This window comes from Diadema setosum, chromosome 5 (genome assembly GCF_964275005.1).
Source record: "Diadema setosum chromosome 5, eeDiaSeto1, whole genome shotgun sequence".
NCBI lineage: Eukaryota > Metazoa > Echinodermata > Echinoidea > Diadematoida > Diadematidae > Diadema > Diadema setosum.
Window position 1 is genome coordinate 45,305,952 of NC_092689.1, and position 23,714 is coordinate 45,329,665.

At 39.2% G+C, this 23,714-nt stretch overlaps 2 protein-coding genes across 2 annotated transcripts; both read right to left on the bottom strand.

Moving 5' to 3' along the window:
• LOC140228953 (monocarboxylate transporter 3-like) lies at positions 1–7,651 on the bottom strand. The gene is made up of 4 exons (XM_072309215.1): positions 7,462–7,651; positions 6,853–6,993; positions 4,676–5,584; positions 1–131 (listed from the first exon to the last, which is right to left on the bottom strand). The coding sequence occupies exons 1-4, from the start codon at positions 7,649–7,651 to the stop codon at positions 1–3; spliced, it is 1,371 nt and encodes a 456-aa protein (XP_072165316.1).
• A 7,800-nt stretch (positions 7,652–15,451) lies between these two features.
• On the bottom strand, positions 15,452–23,317 carry LOC140228954 (monocarboxylate transporter 2-like). Its single transcript, XM_072309216.1, has 7 exons — positions 23,128–23,317; positions 22,151–22,291; positions 20,011–20,919; positions 19,356–19,508; positions 16,953–17,066; positions 16,200–16,384; positions 15,452–15,643 (listed from the first exon to the last, which is right to left on the bottom strand). Exons 1-7 carry the CDS (start codon positions 23,315–23,317, stop codon positions 15,452–15,454), a joined length of 1,884 nt encoding a protein of 627 aa, XP_072165317.1.
• Between the last annotated feature and the right edge of the window lie 397 nt (positions 23,318–23,714).

The following is a 23,714-nucleotide window of genomic DNA, read 5'->3' on the forward strand; positions in this document are numbered from 1 at the left end:
CTACTCTCTAGCTCCTTCCTTCCTTCCTTGGATGCAGAGGTAGGTGGAACCCAAGACAACAATCACTGAAGTCATGCTTCCAAATATCATGTAGACTGTCTCAAATGATTCCGTGACGTCATAGAGATATCCTGTGAAAAGATGACATGATGGAGACATGGTATAAATCTTAGATCGGGTTAAAATTACCACATGTAAAACGTCATCCATTGTCATTAATCCTGCACTCATAATGCATTATCTTCGTATATCGACATTTTTTTTTGTAAGTGTGCGCCTAGCAGGCAGCCCTTAAATGTGCTCTCTATAGTTTGCACTCTTACGGCTGCATGTTATCAGATTCATTTGTTTTGAGGTTAACAGTCTGTTGAATAAGTAGTGAGGACATCACAGGACCGATTGTGGAGGAACTGGTTTAGTAAATTTCCTGCATTTTAAGAACCAAGTTTTCACCATGTTTGGATTGGACTCTGTGCACACTACATGAAAAGCCATCATAGCATGCCTTCCAGGGGCTCATGCTCTTTTCAAGTTCACTCAGCCTTGGCTGCTAACTGACCATCAGCTATCTTTTGAGGAGTACCTTGCATACGGGGACAATGGAGTCACTCAGGCTGTTATCTTTTGTTCTCACTGTGATGCTATGTGGGCACTGTGGAGAAAGCCATCACGTCAGCCATGTTGCCCAATTGAAACCTCAACAGCTATGCAGTCTTACACTTATTCGCAGAAAGATCTGTGGATCCCGCATTCCATGTTATTCAAACTCAGAAGCTTCATTTCAACTTCAGCTTCTAGAATGTGGTGATGTAAATCCTAATCCAGGACCACGTGAACGCAATTTTTCTGATATACATGTACATGTGAATGCCGCAAAGCCTGTATGTGGTGTTGTCAGTGTGTGTCAGAGAAGTAATTATAGATCGCTCCTTTCTGATGTCGCTGAATCCATCGTTAAGCAAGTTGTCACCTGTTCCTGTACCTAGAGACACTCGGGACTTGATAAATCAGCTTGGTATATCACGGTATGAAGTCAGGTATAGGAAAACCCACCGTGGAAAACGCGCTGGTGTCAGGAAGAAGAGAGTAAATCCTGAGATGTTGGACAAGGAGGTACGAAACAAGTGGCCTTCCAGGGTGAACCACATATGCACTAGAATAACTGTACGTAATGAGAAGCATTTACTTCCCTCATCAGTCATGAGAGCTTGGGAAGTCGTAAACATTCAGACAAACATGAGTTTACGACCATACTCATGTACAAACTTTGCTGTTTGGAATGCACGCTCAGTAAAGGCCCGCGGAAAGTCTGCAGCTTTATGTGACTTTGTAATATCCAGAAAGCTCCATATCTTCGTTATCACAGAAACCTGGCTCACTAACTCAGATCGTGACAATCGTACCCTTGCAGACATTAAGTCAACACTACCGAACTTCTCGTTCCACCACTCTCCCCGACTGGGCGGGAAGGGAGGTGGAGTACAGTAGGTGTACTGGTGCATGAAGGGTTCAACGTGAGTGTTCATCAACAATTGACTTTCCAGTCTTTTGAGTATATTGACATGATACTGAAGTCCCCTGGATCAGTAGATCTTCGTCTCATAGTCATATACAGGCCGTCCTCTGGTAAGAAAAGGGAGACTTTGAGTAAATTCTTCAGTGAAGTATCTGGTCTGATTGAAGTTCTCTGCATCAACCGTCAGAAGCTCTTGATAGTTGGAGACTTTAACTTTCACATTGATGACCCAACTAATGTCGATGCCCAACGATTCCTTAGCTTGTTGGATGGGACAAATCTTCGCAACCACGTAAAGGGCCCCACCCACTCCAGTGGTCACACACTTGATCTCGTCATATCTCGTCAATGTGATGATCTTAACAACAACAACAACAACAACTGATTTTTCGTTACCTTCTGATCATCCGTCAGCAATCAGTGGCTTGCCAATCGCTCGGCCTCTTCCTTTCAGACGCTCCGTTATCCTGAGGAACTACAAGGATGTTGATCTGGTAAAATTTCGACAGGAAATTGAGGATTCTCAATTAATCAGAAATCCACCTGATGATTGCAGCGATATTACCGATCTATATAACAGGGAGATGCAGAGGTTGTTAGATCAACATGCCCCACGCAAGGAAAAGGAATTCATCCTTAGACCTCACGCTCCTTGGTATTCTGGTGTTCTAAGGAAACTAAAGCAAGAACGCAGGAAAGCTGAAAGGGCATGTCACAAATCTGGTCTTCAAGTTCATACGGACATCTATAGAGAGAAGTGTAAAGCTTATTTTTCACTTCTTCGCCAGACCAAAACAGATTATTTTCTGAAGAAAATTGATCCTCGTGGTCAAAAAGGGTTGTATCGCATAGTTCGGACTTTGTCATCACCAAATGCATCAAACCAGATCCTGCCACGCCATGATTCCCCCATTCAACTTGCAGAGTCTTTTCGTAGGTTCTTTGATGAGAAGATCAAACGCATCCGGCAGAATCTAGATACTTCCGTCTACAAGGACCTGTCTGTTCCAGTCTGAGAGCATTGCTCATCTAGTCTGAGTGAGTTTGACGTGGTGGCAGAAGATGAAATAGTCAAAATCTTTAAAGCAACATCCAATGCTTATTGTGATCTGGACCCAATACCCACTATACTCTTCTTAAGAATGTGATATACTGTCTCACCCCAGTTCTTGCTGAAATTGTGAATACCAGCTTACAAAACGGTAATGTGCCAACATGCTTGAAACATGCAATCATTCATTCCGGACTAAAAAATGATGATCTTCCCCATGATGATATATCAAGCTACCGGCCTATAGCGAATCTCAGTTACGTTGGAAAATTAGTCGAGAGAGCTGCTGCCAGACAGATCAAGGAGTATTTGAGTGAGAATGATCTCCTTCCTCGAACCCAGTCGGCTTATCGTGAACATTTTAGTGTGGAGACAGCTCTTCTGATGGTCCAGAATGATCTCCTTCTGGCTTTAGATGCTCGTCAGGAAGCGGTGCTGGTGTTGCTAGATTTTAGCGCGGCATTCGATACTATTGACCATGATCTTCTGCTTGAGAGAATGGAATGCTACTTTGGAATTAGGGAAACTGTTCTTCAATGGTTCTGCTCCTGTTTGAAGAACAGAACGTATACAGTTCAGATAAAAGATGCCCTTTCGGAAACCTGCAGTGACAAACTAGGGGTTCCTCAAGTATCCGTCATCGGGCCCCTTTCCTTTACGATGTATACAGCACCAATAAATGACATCATAAGGGCTCATGATGTGAATGTAATACTCTATGCAGATAATACTCAAATGTACATAATGTTTAAGAACACCGAGCGTGAAGAGTCTTTGGAAAGATTAAACGCCTGTATTGCTGATGTCAGAGCTTGGGCAATGAAGAACAAGTTGTCTCTGAATGATGCCAAAACGGAAGTGATCCATTTCACATCAAAGTTTTGTTCTCAACCCAACCCTTTGAATGTCTGTGTTGGTGATGGTCAAATCAATCCTGTGCCTCATGCTAGAAATTTGGGGGTCGTCTTTGATCAGCACATCAGTATGAAGGAACATATAAAAACTGTTTGCAAATCGGCTATGGCAGCAATCAGATGCATCAGTCAAGTCAGAGGTTTCCTCACAAATAAAGCTACACTCACTCTGGTTCATGCATTTGTCACCAGCCGGATAGACTCCTGCAACAGCTTGTTATATGGCCTTCCTTCTATCGACATTCACCGTATGCAGATGCTGCAGAACATCGCAGCCAGAGGCCTGTCACACGAACTCCTCGTCAACAAAGTATAACCCATACCCTTAAAAAAATACACTGGCTACCTGTTGACAAACGTATAATGTTCAAACTCATATTGCTGACCTACAAGGCACAACATCTTCCCCAACATATCTGGCAGATTTGCTCAAGCAGTATCACCCTCCTCGCAACCTTCGTACTAGCACCCAAGCGCTTCTTCACACACCCAGAACCACCACCTCATATTATGGGGGCAGATCTTTTGCAGTTGCTGGACCTAATCTTTGGAACAATCTCCCACAAAACATTCGACGTGCACCCAGTTTTGCAAATTTCAAATCCAGTCTTAAAACTCACCTTTTTTGTCTTCCTTGATTAAGATAAACATTCATTTACCCCTTTTGTTAATTATTGTATTTATCATGTTGACTGTTACATTTGTTAGTCATTTGTTTGTGTGTTGTATCTCAATTGTACATGTACAGCGCATAGAGAAGCATGTGCTTATTATGCGCTCTATAAATGTATTATTATTATTATTGTTATATCACATTGAATTACTATTATACTATTATAGCTTTTGAATAAAACGATGTGCCAGAAGGCGGGGGTGATGTCCTCACAATTCTAAAATGTCTGCATGTTGTAAACGTTACAAACTTTTTTTTTCCATCAAATGACTTGAAGTGGAAATAAAAAAGAGAGCAAGATATTCACTGCCGTGCAGAAGCTCATGTGGCATAAAGGTATGATTAACGGCAACATTTTAGTGTAAATGATATCTACTCAAACTTACACGATAAGATTATTTACATTACCGCTTAAAGAGTTTAAAGTTCATTTTCTTTCACATGAAAATTTCCTGTTTATCTAAGTTCGAACCTTTAAAGTCATACAGGGATTTTGTCTTGATTTTCTGTTTGAGTCTTACCTGCCAATGCACCAGTTCCAGCTGACATTAGCCCCGTCTCAAAGAAAGACATTGCAAGGATTCCTGGAAAATTGTTAGGGGCTACAAGGATGCCCATGGCTGCATAAAAACATGCGTAAGATCCATGTAACCCTATGCCGGCAACAACTGAACAGCACATGGTATACTCGAATGACTTGCTGACGGGGTAGAGAAAGAGTGCGACGGTAGTAATACCATTGAGCAAAACGTATGTGTGTGGACTCCATCGAGGCTTGAGACACTGAAGAATCGTCAAGAAAATCCTAACAATCACACCTCCAGCCGCACTTGCGACAGTAAGATACGGGGCAATGGTGGGGTCAATCCCGATGCTTAGGCCGTAAGACACCAAAAAGATGGTCCAACCAATATAGACAAATTCCATTAAGAGTTGGCAAGTCAAAAAGAAAGTGGCAAAGAAACGTTCTTCCTTTATTGCGTGAATGGCGAAGAGCTCCGTGAGAAAAAGACGAAGACTTTCCATCACAGATCGCAGAAAACGATGGCTTGACTGAGCGATGGATTCATTACCGAAATTTTCACTCTTATTGCAGTCAAAGCTGGCCTCATCTTCTTTCTTCGTTGACTCTTCAGGTTCAGACGATCGTACGGCCATGTAATCAGCGTCACAACTTTGCACCCTTGCCGTCACTCTTCGGTACCTCATCGTCCCACCAACAGCAATAAGGTTGCAAGTGAGAGCCCCAAGCACGAGGAAAGTTCCATGCAAGCCGTAGGCTTCGTATAGTTCTTTAGTCAACATTGGCAGCGCCGCAGTTCCTAACACAGTGCCCATTATTGAAATAGTGTTCATTGAACCATATTGATCACCAAAATGGTCTTTTAAGGCTACGTAGCCAGTCTGGAAAAGCATCCCGAAACCAAGACCTAAAAGAGAAAGAAATATGAGCGATGAAACAAGGAAAATATATAAACAGAATGTACAACAAAGTACCATAAATATGCTCCTGTAAGAAAAAAAAAATCCTGCGCTGTGAGAGTTGCTGGTGTACCTGTTATTACAAAGAGTATAAACCTAAATTGAAAACGAAATTCTCAATTTTAATTCAGACATGTTTAGCGTTGATGAATTTCGTTTGTAGAGGTACATGTTCTTCATGCCCTAGTCATGCTAGTTTTTGGAAAAGACAAACTCGTACAAATGCGTCATTTTCTTTCTTTGCTGTATGTGATAGGATGATGTCTGCAAGAGTAAATAATGTCAGAGGTATAATAAGAAGATCGCATCAGAGCAATTTAGCTGCTCCGCGAGACTAATGGCACGACTCAACTTCTGACAGATATCATTGCATAATTATATCAAGTACATGTACTAACCAGTTACCAAGGACTGACCTATGATCCTCTCTACACAAAGAATGTGTGTGTGTGTGTTTTTCAAATCTGTTTCTATCCATTAAATGAAGAAACAGTGTCTTTGGACTAGTATACTACAAAATATAAAATACTTAATGCATAATAATTATTTATGAAGTTACAGCCAGACATATCACTTTCTATAAGTTACCTTTGACCTTCAATCAAGCACGAGGGATATATAAATATTGCCCAAAACCTAATCAGCGCATCTAGACTTATAGTATACCTAGGTTATGTAACATGAGCATCTATTGAGCATTTTCCCCCTGAAATCTTTTTTGTTGATTTGACGTAGGATGGACGGACAAACGGACTTACGAACACCCCCATAACATCCACGTATCCGCCACCCTTCCAGGCGGAGGCATAAAAACGCCAAGGGGTATAAAGTACCATGATTATGTAATATGCCAATTACTAATTGTCATTGAGCTCCATTGAACATTTTTCCTTGGCATTTCCACCATTAACAAGTTAGCTCTGATGTTTATTTGTTTATTTGTTTGTTGTTGTTGTTGTTTTTTTTACCTTCGATCATAACTTCGTCATTTCAAGTTCTGATATCGATATTTGAATATATTTTACTGTTGGCAGATTTGCCTTTAACTCGAAAGCCACGGATCATCGCGATCCATGTTGGCTGATAGCTCAGTTGCATGACTGGAAGCGCACAATTAGAATTACTGTAGAAAATAGATTGTCACCGGTTTTTCATTATCAATTTCAAAATTTGTGCATTAGATCGAACAAAATTATGACTATATCGTATGGCTCACCTGCGAGAACTAGGAAAACTCCAATATGTATGGGTGTCGTTGCAAAATACAGGCAGGAGATCGATGTGCCAGCTAAAGTACCTCCAGCGAGTGATGTGGGTCGTGGGCCAAATCTCTTGATCATCATTTGGGCAAAAGGGCCTAAAGTTTCATGTAGTGGAAGATATAAAATAGGAGTGAATAACATGCAGAAACACCTTATGCTCCCAGCCCAAGAGGGTGGGGTGAGAGGCACACACACACACACACACACACACACACACACACACAAACAAACTAAATGAGGCTGAACCTTCATATGCTCCATACAATGATTTGCAATCGACAACTCGACAAGACCAGGTAAGTCTTCAATATATACAGGTGCAGTGTGCACACTTATAAAATACCTTCTAATCTATGGAATATACCAGCTAGACTTCACTTTACAAGAAGAATTAGAAGGAGAAGAAGAAGAAGTACGTAGAAGAAGATGTGTTACTATATGTTTTGAGTCACAACTAACGGACAAATTCATTTGGATGCCATAAGATCTGTTTCTAATGGTATCTTCAGAAGGATTTCAAAGGAAAAATCATGAAAATGAAAAATAACATCGGGAAAACTTACAGAAGAGAAAGGTTGCTGTAAACTGCATCGAGACTATCAGTCCGATAATAGCGTACGATGAGCGAAACTGCGTAGCCATGACTGGTACGAGAATGCTATATGACTTGAGTAGGCCCTGGCTGAAGAAAGAAATGCCACATTTTCCTAGCAGCACAATGAATCGCCAACTCTCCTTCTCTCCATCCGCCATATCTTCGTCTTTTCATTCACTGCTTGACGATGGTGGGTGAGTGGCAATTGACTGGAAGCAGGATTAGTCTGATCTGTCATAATCCGACGCAAAAAAACAAAGAAAATTGCAAAATTGTAAAACATCACCAGTGGCGGATCCAGAGGGTGCGCACCGGGCGCGCGCCCCCTCTTTATTTTTTGTTTAAACAAAAGAAATAAAAAGGGAAAAATGGGGGAGCGTGCGCCCCCTTTAATTTTGTAATGGCGCCTCCCTTTAACGGAATTTCCGGATCCGCTCCTGATCACTGTCTTTGAAGAACTTTGTGAAGACATTCGTGCATAGGGCTATTTGTGTGAATAATGGGGGAACACGCCAATCGGGACATATGCCGCATATAATTATTGAGTCAGTATCAATCTGTTAAAAAGATTGCAGTAGGCATATCATTAGCTAAAATAAACGAAAACGAACGCATTAATTCTTACCAAAGAGTGGGTGATTGTGCTGCCACGTCTGACTATGACGTCAAATGGAAAGCTTGATTTCTGCTAGATTTCATCACAGGGCTAGCTGCGTAACGTACACTGACTGGACCTATTCACTACAAATTATGCAATTCTCGCGTCGAGTTCTGCCCTATTCACTTGACTCGTGTCTACACACTTCCATAGAACGTCATTTCAACATGCAATTCCGTTCATCTGTCATTCCAGGTATATTACGATAAGAAGCAGACATTGCAGATCACAAGAAATCTAATTTTCTCTCGTTAACACAATGTTCCTGAGGTTCATTGATGGATATGATGAACGTTCGGGAAGCTGAACCGCCGTCCTAGCGCTGAAACGCTCTGTATACCAGGCAAGATGATAATTCTTCACAATGTGCGTTTGTTAACACAATTAGGACACCTTCGGAGCCGGGGTCACACGTGTCATACTCGAACGTGGCTTCTTGGACAGAGAAGCTAAGAGAAAGCTCTCCCATTCATCCAAAAGGCATCACATAGCTCAAAGTCGCTGTTAAAAACGATGTACCAGCAACAATGGATTAATGCAGCTCTACCCTATACCCTGCACAATAAACACAATGGTGTTTGCACAGACCGTGAACGTGGATGACGTAATCATTTCCTTTTAAAAGCTTTGCTCTGAACACTATGAGAAAAAATGCTATACTCGCATTGTCTAGTAGCTGCACGTATCTCCATGATACGTATTATCGGAGCAGTTGCAAGCTTAATGGAATAAAAGATGTAGATTCCTAGCTTGGTTTTAGAGGGAGATGAGCTCTCTCAATCTGCTTCTCTGGGGGAAGCCATTACGTAATACCAACTGACAGAAACATTTTGTGGGATTCTCTTTTTCATTTTATTTTTACCTGCAACTTTCACACAAAAACATCCTGACAATCAAATGGAATGCAGAGCTGTGATGAAAGAAGCAATGGCCATTTAAAGGACAAGTCCACCTCCATAGACATGTGGGTTGAGTGAATGCAGCAATATTAGTAGAGCACATCACTGAGAGTTTGAGGAAAATCGGACAATCCGTTCAAAAGTTATGAATTTTTGAAGTTTCTGCTCAGTCACGGCTGGATGAGGAGACTACTATAGCTTGTGATGTCACATGAGTACAACGATATAAAGAGAGTATAAAGAAAATTCAACATATTTTCACTTTTCTCGCATAACAAAAGAACACTCGACTTCTCTCTTTCAGAAGGCAAGGGGAATAATATTTTCCTTAACATACGTCAGTAACGAGTCAAAGTTTTGTGAAATTCTCATTTTATTTTCCTTATACCGTTGTACGCATGTGACATCATACACTGTAGTAGTCTCCTCATTCAGCAGTGATTGCGCAGATGCTTTAAAAATTCATAACTTCTGAATGGATTGTCGGATTTTCCCTAAACTTTCACTGATGTGTTCTACTAATATTGTTGCATTCACTCAATCCATATGTATATGAAGGTGGACTTGTCCTTGAAGGATTCTCCCCTTGTAAGAATATTCATACAGGGGATCCCGGAAAGCATATGAACGAAAAAAAAAAAACCAAGAAACAAAAAGCAAAGAAAAACAAAACAAAACAAAACAAACAAACAAACAAACACAGAAAAAACAAAAACCTAAGAACAAAAATAAAAAAAAAAGTAATACCGTGGTGCTCATAGTTATAGTAAGTTTTAGCCCATAGGATCCCACCGTTTTCCCCATTATTATTATTATTTATTATTATTATTATTATTATTATTATTATTATTATTATTATTATTATTATCACCGTTCTTACATAGCGCGTAATACCTTTGGCAAGGTTTCTATGCGCTTTTTGAGGGGAAACAAAGAGATATACAGAAAAAGGTAATTACAGAAACAATCAAATGCTGCATAAGTCATCATTTACAATCACTCTGTTACTTTTTGAACAGATACGTTTTTAAAAACGTTTTGAACTTATTGATGATGGTGTGCTTCTTCGAATACTATTTTCTGGCTCTATACATGTAGAATCACTGATGTTTGGCGTAATTATAAATGATCTCGGTTCAATTAAATGCATACATTAACCAGACTATACTGAAAAGGCCTGCATTGTACTGGTCAGATATTCGAAGGGCTCAGTATATTAGTCTATACATGTGTGCTTTTAAACAAACTGAATAGAGTTAGTTTGAGATAATTATTGTGTGACTATGCCCGCTGGACTGAAGCAGCCTTTCCTCCTACTCGGTATGTCTTTTATATGATATAGATATACATTATTGTATGAAAGGACCTATATGTAAGAACCCATTAGAGTACCTACTATCTATGCAAGGGCTCTTTTGCCAGTCCACAACACATGAACGCTGCCAGAGTAGAATTATGTTCGATCGTCTGGTAGTCTCACATTATCAAAGGATGTCGAAATTTAAAAAAAATATATATATATCTATCTGTCAAAACTGGATTTGGCAAATAGAGGTAAGAATTTCTTCTGACGACTGTCTGTCACGTTCTTCTGTAGCCATAAAGAAATAAGATTATCTTGTCTAACATACACATAAAGGGAATGTGAACATTGTACTTCTCAGGAATAACGACCTTAATCAAAATGATTATAATCCACCTTCGCTTACCTTGGTACAACATTCCACAGTTACCTGTACTAGCGCTCTGATTGTTCTTCCCCCGATAAAATGAAAGATCTGGAACCTCCTGTCACGTTCAGCTTTTATCACTGCGGCTGTTTTGCGAGTTTGCTACAGCTGATGTTATGTTATTATGTGTATACGAGGTGCTTATATTGACACATAATGATTTTGATTATTTTACTGTAGAACACAAGGGCAACCGAATGTGTGTGTGTGTGGGGGGGGGGGGGGGTAAAGGTTGGTTCAATGGCACACTCCTCCCCTCCCCCACCATGAGAAACATTGTGTGGGGAAGGGGCAACTCCTCCCGCACATCCGCCTCAGCAGCTGCCCCTGCATCACTCCATGGCACTCCCGCAGGACACATGTCATAATATGACCAGCCTAACATAACCTCCAATGTATCCTACTTACGCTATACGTTCACAACCCCCAAAATCAGCCTGTTCGGCGACCGGTCGGTCGCTGCTGAAATTTTAAAGCGGAGTTTCTCCAAAAATCGTGGGCCAAATGCCAAAATTCTAGCGGCGACCGAGCGGGCTACAAATCTACTGGAGGCCGTCCTGAGTTGTGATCGTAGCCCTAATAAAGGGGAACTCTTTTCTCCACGTTTCATTCACATTTGATACAGAATACAGAGAAACTTTCATTAAGAAAGAAAATTAATATAATATAGACAGAAAACGATTACCAACTGGTCATCTCACGAGGACTTAAGCCCCGTCTGTACAGACCCATTTCCCGAGAATAATGTATGGTGAACATTTACATATTACTGAACTCAGTGGGCCATATTAGTATGTCGCACCTATTATAGGCTTATATACCATTGTCATACATGTACTCGATTTCCTTAACACTGTTTCAAGATGAGTACAATTGTCCCTTTTTTGAGAGAGTTATTGATGGGGGATGGGGTGGGGAATATCCATTAGGCTGCATCCCGCGAACACAGCACAGTGGTTAGGGATGTACGTTTGCCCTATTGTGTGTATTGATTTCCAAAACGTAATCATTCATGTAGTCTTAAAGAGAAGGGTGCCGTTCAATATTAAAGTGGACTCTAAATACCTAGAGTGAAAGTGACCAACGTCTACACAAGTGTCACATAATTATCGATAGAAGTAACTGCAGTCAAGCTGTACTGAGAGTTGGCACTATGTGTGATGTGTATTTCTCCGTCTTCTACACCATTTTCATCAGACGTACACACGCTGATCCACTCGCTCATATACTTACGCCTCACTACCAACTAATACCATTTGCAGTTTGTTATTCCGAAGGTTCATCAATCCGAAAATAAAGTAAGGTCCGCTATTCCCAAGGTTTTTAATCAGAAAATAAAGTAAGGTTCCTTATTCCGAAGTTTCATTTATCCGAAAATTGGGGAAAAGGAAAGAAACGATTTTGTAATTCCGAAGGTTTGTTAATCCGAAACGAAACAATAATTAAGGTTTATATTTCCGAAGGTTCGTTAGTACAATGTACGTGCTTTCTCTTCATTTTCGGATTAACGAACCTTCGGAATAACAAACATCACCCGTCATAACTAACCATTCATGAGAATCGGTGCTGTTTTTGACCATCCACTAGAAAACAAAAACTGTAATAATGTTAATGTTTATCGTGTACCAGTTAACACACTCATGACAAACAAAGTGAACAAATGGAAACCAGTTTTCTGAATTATCTTTTAATAACTACAAGCAAAATTTTATTGAAAAGAAACCATAGATACAGCTTGCGCACACAGTGTTGTTCTGTCATGCGTAAAGACAATTTCGATACTTTGACATTATTATTTCACTAGCCCCAGCATTGTTCCTTGTCTTAATAATATGTGATTTTCTTGATCAGATTGATAATAACTATCAATTATTCTGCAAGTAAAAGACTTTATGTGTGGGAATAATCAAAGACAGAGTCAGACGTCAATTGCGCTTCACAGACATGTCACTCTCACAGTCACTTTAAAGCGGGCAGTAAATTGGCAACAACATGGCACCGAAAGTGTCCACTATTGTCCAGAAATGTCCATTATTTAAAAATCATGTGTATTCAACGCATAACTGCAGGTTCTATAACTAAAACATCTGCAAATAAAGTAAAAAACGCACATCTCCCATCACATCGACGGGCTTATACCAATCAGGTATAAAATAATAAAGTTTAATAGAACAACACATTTTACACAGCCTTGACAATTACTAATGTTGATTACATAATACAAATTTCTAATGGAATTCTCCCAGAATATGTACTGCAAAACTTTTGAAAAACCCATAATATTTTTATTTCAGTAAAACTACGGAGAAATTTGTTTTGTTTAAGGTAAACACAAAATCTGTGGAAAGAACTTCCTCTTTAAGAGGACCCCATAGGCAGAGTTGGAGTAAGTTAACTCGTGATTTGAAATGTAAGCTTTCCTTGTCCAGTTTCGAATAAACTCAGACTGCTTCTCTGTTAACGTAAGCAACTACTCGGAAATTTGTTTTATTTTCCTTCAATTTTGTTTAATGTTATTTGTTGTAATTTTTGTTTTCTTGTGTAATGTGAATATTGTCATATAATCTGTTGTTGTATGTATCGACGTTCCTTTTATGTTGTTCACGGATTTGCAGGAGAACAGGTTTACTGAAGCAAACTACTATCGAGGTTAAATGAACTAGAACTAGCCATGCGGTGACTGGATCGGCATTAATATAGTTATCAATGTGTGTACTACAATACAATATATCATTTTTTTTTGCTCAATGACACAATTAAAAAAAAATATGTCGGTAATATCTGAAACGGTAGGACGAGCAAAGCAAGTGAGGGGCAGAATTTGCTAAGGGGGGGGGGGGGGGTTATAGGGTTTACCCAATAACAATGGGCGATGTCAAGAAAAACAAGACAAAAGTCTTCACTTTTTTTTTTTTTTTTTACTGCCACTTCTCTCTCCAAATCGGCTGACAAGAAAAAAAAAGTCTTCATTTTTTTTTTCTGAAAAAAAAGTGCTAGGAACATATTTTGTATATGCTGCACACATGGTGGCGTTTTTCTATGCACATCAAATTTTCAATGGCCAGCCCGGGGAAGGGGCGGTGGGGGGGGGGGGGGGGGGAAGGGGAGTTGAACCCTCTAACCTCCTCCCCCATAGATCTCCACTGCAAGTGGGTGTTAGATAAGTTTCACTTTAGAGTATGTCGCTCTCATAGAAACCATGCATAATCATATTACGACTTGCTGACATTATCAGGTAGAGTACATAGACTAACAACGGATAGACAGATCACATAAGTCTACTGTTGGTAAAGACTTTACTTTTTCCGCAACAGCCTAACATTAGAATCAAAGTTGAGTGTACCAGGTATTTAAAATTATACTTTTTTCATCGAAGCATATGGATTGTAAAGATATCACTTACTAACTTTTCATGTAAAGTGCAGAACACAATATCAAAGTTACGAAAAAAAAAAACACACGGAATTTTAACTCCAAGGCACAATAAATATCTATAAAGGAACCGACTGCACAGAGAACGACGTACAGTAGGTTATGGAGACGTAAAAGTGCGTCAAATTGATGTTGAGTGACTATGACTTTCCATCTTTTCTTTTTATGTACAACAATAATACCATAAAACACTCCAAGCTAACATTTGTTTTAAAGAAGTTTATTTTCAGCCCTAACATGATATAATGCACATAGTTATTTCCTATTGCGGAGCCGAAGGCGAAAAATTGTTTCAAACATAATAACAGGCGATTTCATGAACTGACGGTCTTAAGATTTCCGAAAATATTCCTTGTTAGGCATTTAACGATTTTTATTTGAAACATCATGTAATGTCATTATCATACTTAAGACATATTATTAACAGTGTGTTTCGATTGCTATTGACTTCCGCTGGTACTAATTTGGCTGCCAAATTTCGCAATTGTTCAACCAGAGCCGATTTCAGAGCCTTACATTCATGACAGAATAAGCCTGTTCGTAGTTCCACTTTACGCACGAGCAGACAAAAAAGGTTATTCTTGTGATAATAGGCATGTTGCTCTGACATGTCACTGAGTTAAGCATCTGTGATGTAGTCTAATGTTTGCTCATGTAACCCCTTCAAATGGTGCTTGCCAGCACATCCGCCCACAATAACAAATGGTTAATTAAAGCCTATTATTTGTCTACAATTACAAACACATTTATAATAGTCGTGAACGCATTTAATACACAACAATGATATGATGCATCCCAAATCAATTGAAGGACCATTCTGGTAACAGTCTACGCACGTTCATTTTGTTTCAACATGAATTCCATAAATTGTCATGTCGGGCAAGTTGTGACATTATGTTGCTTTGAAAACAAGTGAAGTGCCCAACCAACTGAGAAAAAAGGAATGTAATTTGAGAAAATGTGCACACGAGGTTATTACGAACTGGCTTATTCTTTGAATGAGAGCTGTATGAGACAACAAAGATAAACACCATCCTTAGAGGGCATTATCTAATTTCATGTGCTCTGAACTAATTTTGGCCGATAACTAGATTGTGCGACAGTGCGATTTTGAACATAATAATGATAACATATGTCTCATGTGCGTATGTGTATGATAAAAACCAGTGTCACAGACAATTTTTCTATGATGAATGAGGGCATGATGCTTTGCCGGTCATAAGACCACAGATAACTTGTTTATTTTATGAGAAACCCAGAGTTTGTTGTTGCTCCGGCGGATTGCAAGCCTATCGAAGATGTTCTGTAATTTGACAAGGTGCTGGGTCCATCGACATCTTTGCTGCCATTTAGACCAAAAATCTTCCCGTCTCCAAGGGGTAGGGGCACATCGAGCACAAGGAAAGCCCGGGAGATTCGACCTGCTCCATTCTGAAACAAAAGCAGTTGAAGACAATGGTAACACTCAAAATAATTCACCAAAGGGGACATTTTATGAAGCGTTTCGGTCGGATATTTTTCAGCTGTTTTTCTGACAAACTTTTACACGCTACTAAAATCCTTGCATCTGATTGGGTGAGAGCAAATTTGTCCGACAGCTTTGTCGGATAAAATACTTTATGGAATGCCCCCAGGTCTGCACTCGAAAATTCAGGTTTATGACATCCGCTCAAATCTTTGCTCAAAAAAGAATCACTACGTAGATTCCGCTAGTATTTTTGACACTCGCTTAATTAATCACATCGTCATAATTAGCAAAAAGTGAAAGCCAGTTTAAATGTATGTGCAATGGATGACTGGGCGTAGTGATAAGTAGAACAATATCAAAGATATATTTACAATACTGTAGTTTGGTTCTACATTACTAAAAATAAAGACTTTGTAGTCAGATTGCTCGACCCAGCCGAGCATGGCAGAAGGTAGTAGAAATGTTGTTCGTTTGGAAAGAAATCTCTCAAAATCAGTAATAGCACCGCGCCGTTCTTACTGCTTGGACAGCAAGGTTTTCAACACGAAGAAATTCTTCAACTTTCAGTACCTCGGAGTAGAGTGATGTCATCGCGTCTGCCAGGTCACGTTCAATGACCTTTAGCTCGTCATCATCAAGGTCACGTGAGTAACTCGACAACCAGTTACACATGCGTTGTGGTGCATAGCTTAGGAGCGTACGTACTGAAGGGAGTTATTAATGAGGTCGTGAGTTCGAAGTTTACACTCTCTGTGAAAAAAAAAAATATTATAGGACAATCCAATTTAGACATCGGCAAAGCATACCAAACTTTCTTTCTTTTTCCCTCTCATTCGTTTTTTATATTCAAAAGTACCATCAGTAATTTACACACCAAGTTTAAAGTTTCTTCATCACTTTGCTCCCCTGTTTTATCCTGCTTTTTTATTTTGATTGAAATTTAATTATGTTATACAAGACTTTAGTGCTCATCATGTAGTCATTGTGCGTAACAGCAACTTTAATTAAACAATTCCATAGAGGCAAATTTCAACAAGATAGTGCTATTTCTCATACTGATCAAAGGACCATTAACCTAATTCACACAAGAAAGAAATATCACTCAGTTGAAATGACTCGTTATGCAATAGCGTTTCTGGCGGAATATTTGACTACCCTTCTCACATGCAAAAGAAATCACGGCAGACCACTAAGAATGGCCGAAATGGCTCAGTATACCCTACAAAATTAGCCCATGTGAACGGATAAATAAAATGTTTATTTTGAATTTACTTCTAGTCTTTGTCTCCGTAGTCTCTTGATTCAGTCGTCGCTTGTACTGAGTGTAGATGGTGGAGATGGTGTGGAGATATGGGTTGAGGGACGAGTTTACAGGCATGATGAAGACTGCCGTCCAGGCGTGAAAATTCAGGTTTTCACTCTTTGTGTAATATTTAGAAGCCACTTGATATAATGTTATGAAGCCTACAATTCTAATCGGTTTTGAAATGGCTGAAATATCCAAAAATAGTAAACCAAAGGGGTCCTAATCAAAGGTGGATCTCACTTTTTATAAGGATCGCTTTGTTTTGGATGTCTCAGCCATTCCAAAACCAATTTTCAACAAATAAACTTTGAATTCCTCTTAGAGTTTTATGCTCTTTTATATTTCATAAGATGTTTCTCATTAGATCAAAAAATCATCATGAAATACGTTGGAAACCTCAAATCCAGTCTCAATGGAAACTGTACTATTGTACTCTGGATTGTTAAGTTCTCGACCGATCGCCCACAGCAGGGGCGGATCCAGGAATTCCGTAAAGAGGGGGCGTGTTTACAAAATTAAAGGGGGGGCGCACGCACCCCTCCCCCCATTTTTTTCTTTTTATTTCTCTTGTTTCAACAAAAAATAAGGGGGGGGGGGGCGTGCGCCGGTTGCGGTCCTCCCTGGATCCGCCCCTGCACAGTGTGTTCGTTACCGATTCGTTACATCTTCGGTGTAGATTTTTCATGAAACTTAATTCCTTAGTCCTCCTCAAACTGATGTGTAATCAATATTGAATATCAATACGAAGTTTGAAATACCACATAAAGATAATTATATATGATGACGACGCCATAATCATGTGACGGTAGAAAAATAGGCAGCTCCGGTCGATTGATAGAATCTGCTCTAGCAAATGTTTGATTCTGTTCGACTTCACCACGCTGTTGCCATTTTTTTTTCCCTGTTAACAGTAGATTCCCTTAGCTATTTGGTATATTCAAATGACCTATTAAAAGCTGACTTATAAGTGGTCTTAATATTCAGTGACTCTGTCCAGCTTAAATCAGTTGTATATATTGCAATATGTTGTATTAGTGTTTGTTAGCTGAGTGATAGAGCATTACTGTACTTTTTAGTCCAATGAAGACATAAAACAGTCAACAAGTCGTCCTCCACGGACGTCAAAAGAATTGAAACACTTATTTCGTACTTGTAATATTCCATCGCAGGATTTTATTTTCATATAATTTCCGAAGTGACGGGATGTACGTAAACTCGTGACAAAATGTTGAAAGAAAGACATATCATGCACACCCGCCCTGGAAACGAATGAAAGCATAGCTGTATAAGATATATAATGATTACTATCAAATATTTTCCAAAAAAAAACATTCTTTTTTTTTGAAAAATATCCGATATTAATAAGACCCAAACTGTTTGTTTTATGTATTTGCTTAGAAATAATATATTGCCATGATCTTTTGATTTTGACTCTGTAAAGAACAATGAGGTAAATATAGATATTGTACAAGACAGGCGGAAGATTGTAGATTACCCAATTTCAAGTAGATTTTTCACGATCCGCAAGAAGATATTTCGGCCCTAAGATGTGGAATAGTATTCCGGACGATATCAGGCAGTGTGTTTCTCTGTCTTCATTGAAGCGAAAACATAAAGAATATATTGTCAAATTATATAATATACACATGCATTAGTGCCTTCTAGTTTACCAAACTGATCGATAGCGACCTTCTATCTATACAACGCCATTGCCATGAAATGAATGTTTATAAGCACGCCCTTTCTTACTTAATTGCTTCGCTCTTCAATAAAGGAAAAGTCATTTTTATATCTTTTCTTACCAAATCTTCTGTCAAATGCACAACCTCTTACACCATCCGCGTGCAGCGCCTTAGTATAATGATACATTATCAACAAAATCACGTTTTCGTTGTTGGTATGGATATAAAGATGTACCTACTGTTTGTCCCGTCCACCAAATAATTCAACACCCTGGAAATGTCTGCATAACAATCGGTTTCTTGATCATCAAGAAATTGTTTGCTACGATTTTTTTTCTTCAATGATATTCACTTAAATTCTTTTGGCATGTCTCCCGGTTCTCTCATAAAAATGGCAAAATGATAAATAGGACCTATTAATGTCATGAGTTTTAATGCTTGTCTTACATTTAATATCTTAATGTATACAAGTGCCCATATTACAAGACATATGACGTAAGTATGAGTACATTATATTTTTCCTTTTTCTAAAGGCGTATTTTCGTTGACAACGATATTGTTTTTTTTTTCTTAAGCTCTATAATATAGCTTTTTCGCTACTGTCCAAACATATGGAAAACGCGCACGATTCTCAAGAACAGCTTAAAGACCTCCTTCTATGCTCGACACGCCATAGTGATCACGCACTCTTGTGGTCCACATAATGTAGTCTACTCTCCAGCTGCTTTTTCCTTCTGTGGATAAAGAGGTAAGTGGAAGCCAAGACAACAATCACTGAAGTCATGTTCCCAAATATCATGTAGACTGTCTCAAATGATTCCGTGACGTCATAGAGATATCCTGTGAAAAGATGACATGATGGAGACATGGTATAAATCTTAGATCGGGTTAAAATTACCACATGTAAAACGTCATCCATTGTCATTAATCCTGCACGCATAATGCATTATCTTCGTATATCACATTGAATTACTTTTAACTATTATAGATTTTGAATAAAACGATGTGCCAGAAGGCGGGGATGATATGTCCTCACAATTCTAAAATGTCTGCATGTTGTAAACGTTACAAACTTTTTTTTCATCAAATGACTTGAAGTGGAAATAAAAAAGAGAGCAAGATATTCACTGCTGTGCAGAAGCTCATGTGGCATAAAGGTACGATTAACGGCAACATTTTAGTGTAAATAATATCTACTCAAACTTACACGATAAGATTATTTACATTACCGCTTAAAAAGTTTAAAGTTCATTTTCTTTCACGTGAAAATTTTCTGTTTATCTTTGTTCGAACCTTTGAAGTCATACAGGGATTGTGTCTTGATTTTCTGTTTGAGTCTTACCTACCAATGCACCAGTTCCAGCTGACATTAGCCCCGCCTCAAAGAAAGACATTGCAAGGATTCCTGGAAAATTGTTCGGGGCCACAAGGATGCCCATGGCTGCATAAAAACACGCGTAAGATCCATGTAACCCTATGCCGGCAACAACTGAACAGCACATGGTATACTCGAATGACTTGCTGACGGGGTAGAGAAAGAGTGCGACGGTAGTAATACCATTGACCAACACGTATGTGTGTGGACTCCATCGAGGCTTGAGACACTGAAGAATCGTCAAGAAAATCCTGACAATCACACCTCCAGCCGCACTTGCGACAGTGAGATACGGGGCAAGGGTGGGGTAAATTCCGATGCTTAGGCCGTAAGACACCAAAAAGATGGTCCAACCAATATAGACAAATTCCATTAAGAGTTGGCAAGTCAAAAAGAAAGTGGCATAGAAACGTTCTTCCTTTATTGCGTGAATGGCGAAGAGCTCCGTGAGAAAAAGACGAAGACTTTCCATCACAGATCGCAGAAAACGATGGCTTGACTGAGCGATGGACTCATTACTGAAATTTTCACTCTTATTGCAGTCAATGCTGGCCTCATCTTCTTTCTTCGTTGACTCTGCAGGTTCAGACGATCGTACGGCCATGTAATCAGCGTCACAACTTTGCACCCGTGCCGTCACTCTTCGGTACCTCATCGTCCCACCAACAGCAATAAGGTTGCAAGTGAGAGCCCCAAGCACGAGGAAAGTTCCATGCAAGCCGTAGGCTTCGTATAGTTCTTTGGTCAACATTGGCAGCGCTGCAGTTCCTAACACGGTGCCCAATATTGAAAAAGTGTTCATTGAACCATATTGATCACCAAAGTGGTCTTTTAAGGTTACGTATCCAGTCTGGAAAAGCATTCCAAAACCGAGACCTAAAAGAGAAAGAAAATATGAACAATGTAACATATAAACAAAATGTATAACATGAATGCTCCTAGAAACAACAAAAAGTCCTGCGCTGTAAGAATACCTGTTATTACAAAGAATATACACCTACAAAAAACAAACTCTCCATTCTAATTCTTTATGCCCTATTTTTGGGAAAAGACAAAGTCGTACGTATGCGCCATTTCCCATCTTTCCTTTATGTGATGGGATGATGTTTGCAAAAGTAAACAATGTCAGAGGCGTAAGAACATCAGATCGAATAAGAGCAATTCGACTGCCCCGCGAGACTATGGCATGTCTCAACTTCTGATAGTTTTGACTGTTTCTACCAAGTACTAACCAGTTCCAAGGACTGACCTTTGACCCTTTCTACACAAAGATTTTTTTTTTTTCAAATCTGTTTCTATCCATTAAATGAAAAAAAAAAACAAAAAACAAAAACCAGTGTCTTTGGGCTTGTATACTACGCAATACTAATAATCATCGACTTAATGTATGATGCTTATTCCAGAAGTTACAGGGAGAAATACCACATTCTAAACCGCAATTAAGTGACCTTTGATCTTTGATAAAACACGAGAGATATTGTCCAAAACCTAATCAGCGCGTATAGACTTCATGTAGTAAAGCTAGGACAGGTAGAAAGAACATTTACCAAGCAATTTTGTCCTTGGAATCTTTTTAATAAGCCGTAGGATGGACGGACAAACGGACTGACAAATACCACCCAAATGCACCCTTCAGCCATTCTAACAGACGGAGGCATAAAAGCGCTAAGGGGTATCGTGCCATATTGTATGTTATTACCAATTATCATTGAGTTTCATTGACATTTTCCCCCTGGCATTTCCACCACTAACAAGTTAGCTCTGACTTTTTTTAACCTCCGACATATTTACCTTCGTCATTTCATGTTCTGATATTGATATTCGAATATTTACCGTTGGCAGATTTCCTTGAGCTTGAAAGCCATGGATCATCGCGATCCATGTAGACTGATAGCTCATTAGCATGACCGGAAACATACAATTAGAATTTTGGGAAATACATTTTCACCTTTTTTTCATGAGTTGAAACTTATGGAAGTTCATGTATTAGGGAAACTTTTCTGAGAGCCAAGGGAATTGAGTTTGTATCCTGATCTTTGGGGATATGACTTCTTCAAAATTTGTGCATTAGATTGAACAACAATTATGACTGTACCGTATGGCTCACCTGCGAGAACTAGGAAAACTCCTATGTGTATGGGTGTGTTTGCAAAATACAGACAGGAAATCGATATGCCAGCTAAAGTACCTCCAGCGAGTGATGTTTGTCGTGGGCCAAATCTCTTGATCATCATTTGGGCAAAAGGGCCTAAAGTTTAATGTGGTGGAAAATACAAAATCGGAGTGAATAACGTGCAGAAACACACACACACACACACACACACACACACACACACACACAAATAAACTAATAATGAAGCTGAACCTATTATGCGCCATACAATGATTTGCACTCGACAACGCGACGAGACCAGTTAAGTCTTCAATATATATCTTATGTATTATATGCAGTGTATATGAATAATCTATAACGAGAGTAAAGAAGAGGCGGTAGACGTTGCTTTTGAATCCTCAGAATCTGATTTTACTTCGATTGTGAGGATTCAAAAGCAACGTCTGCCGCCTCTTCTTTACTCTCGTTATACATACTACTAAAAGATGCGACGGCCCAGGCGTTTAGCAGCTGAAGATACACGACTCACACTTAAATAATATGTTTATATATATATATATATATATATATATATGGGTATGTGTGTGTTTGTGCGTATTGGATGTGCTTGTATGTACATCTACTGGTAGTCCGTAATAATTCCCAATTTACTATAATCATGCTCGGAAGCAGCTGTAATGGATCTATAAACTAGTGTACCGTATGCATGCAAACCACGCAGATGCAGTGCGCACACTTAGTTACGCCTACTTATGATCTATAAAATGCAGACTTCACTTTCCAATAAGAAGGAAAAGAAGAAGAAGAAGATGTGTTACTAATGTGGTAAGTTTTGAGTAACAATTTATAGTAATATTCTCAATGAAGATATGAATGGATATAATTAGACCTGTACCTAATGGTATATCATCAGAAGGATTTCAAAGAAAAAAAAAATCATGAAAACAAAATTTCCTTTGGGGAAAACTTACAGAAGAGAAAGGTTGCTGTAAACTGCATCGAAACTATCAATCCGACAATAGCGTACGATGAGCGAAACTGCGTAGTCATGACTGGTACGAGAATGCCATATGACTTGAGTAGGCCCTGGCTGAAGAAAGAAATGCCACATTTTCCTAGCAGCACGATGAATCTCCAACTCTCCTTCTCTCTATCCGCCATATCTTCGTCTTTTCATTCACTGCTTGACGATGGTGGGTGAGTGGCAATTGACTGGAAGCAGGATTAGTCTGATCTGTCATAATCCGACGCAAAAAACAAAGAAAATTGCAAAATTGTAAAACATCACCAGTGGCGGATCCAGAGGGGGGCGCACCGGGCGCGCGCCCCCTCTGTAATTCAATTCAATTCAATTCAATAGAACATTTATTTCCAGATCAATTCGTGTAGAAAGAGTAACAATTCAGTCATGATAAACTGGAGGTGACAACTCAGTAAGCACAGCTTGAAGTGAGTGCACCTTTAACATTTGAAAACGTAGTTGAATCTGATTGAAACATAGCTAAAAAGACATTAATATACATTTACAAGACGAAGTACAGATACACAAGTGACTAAA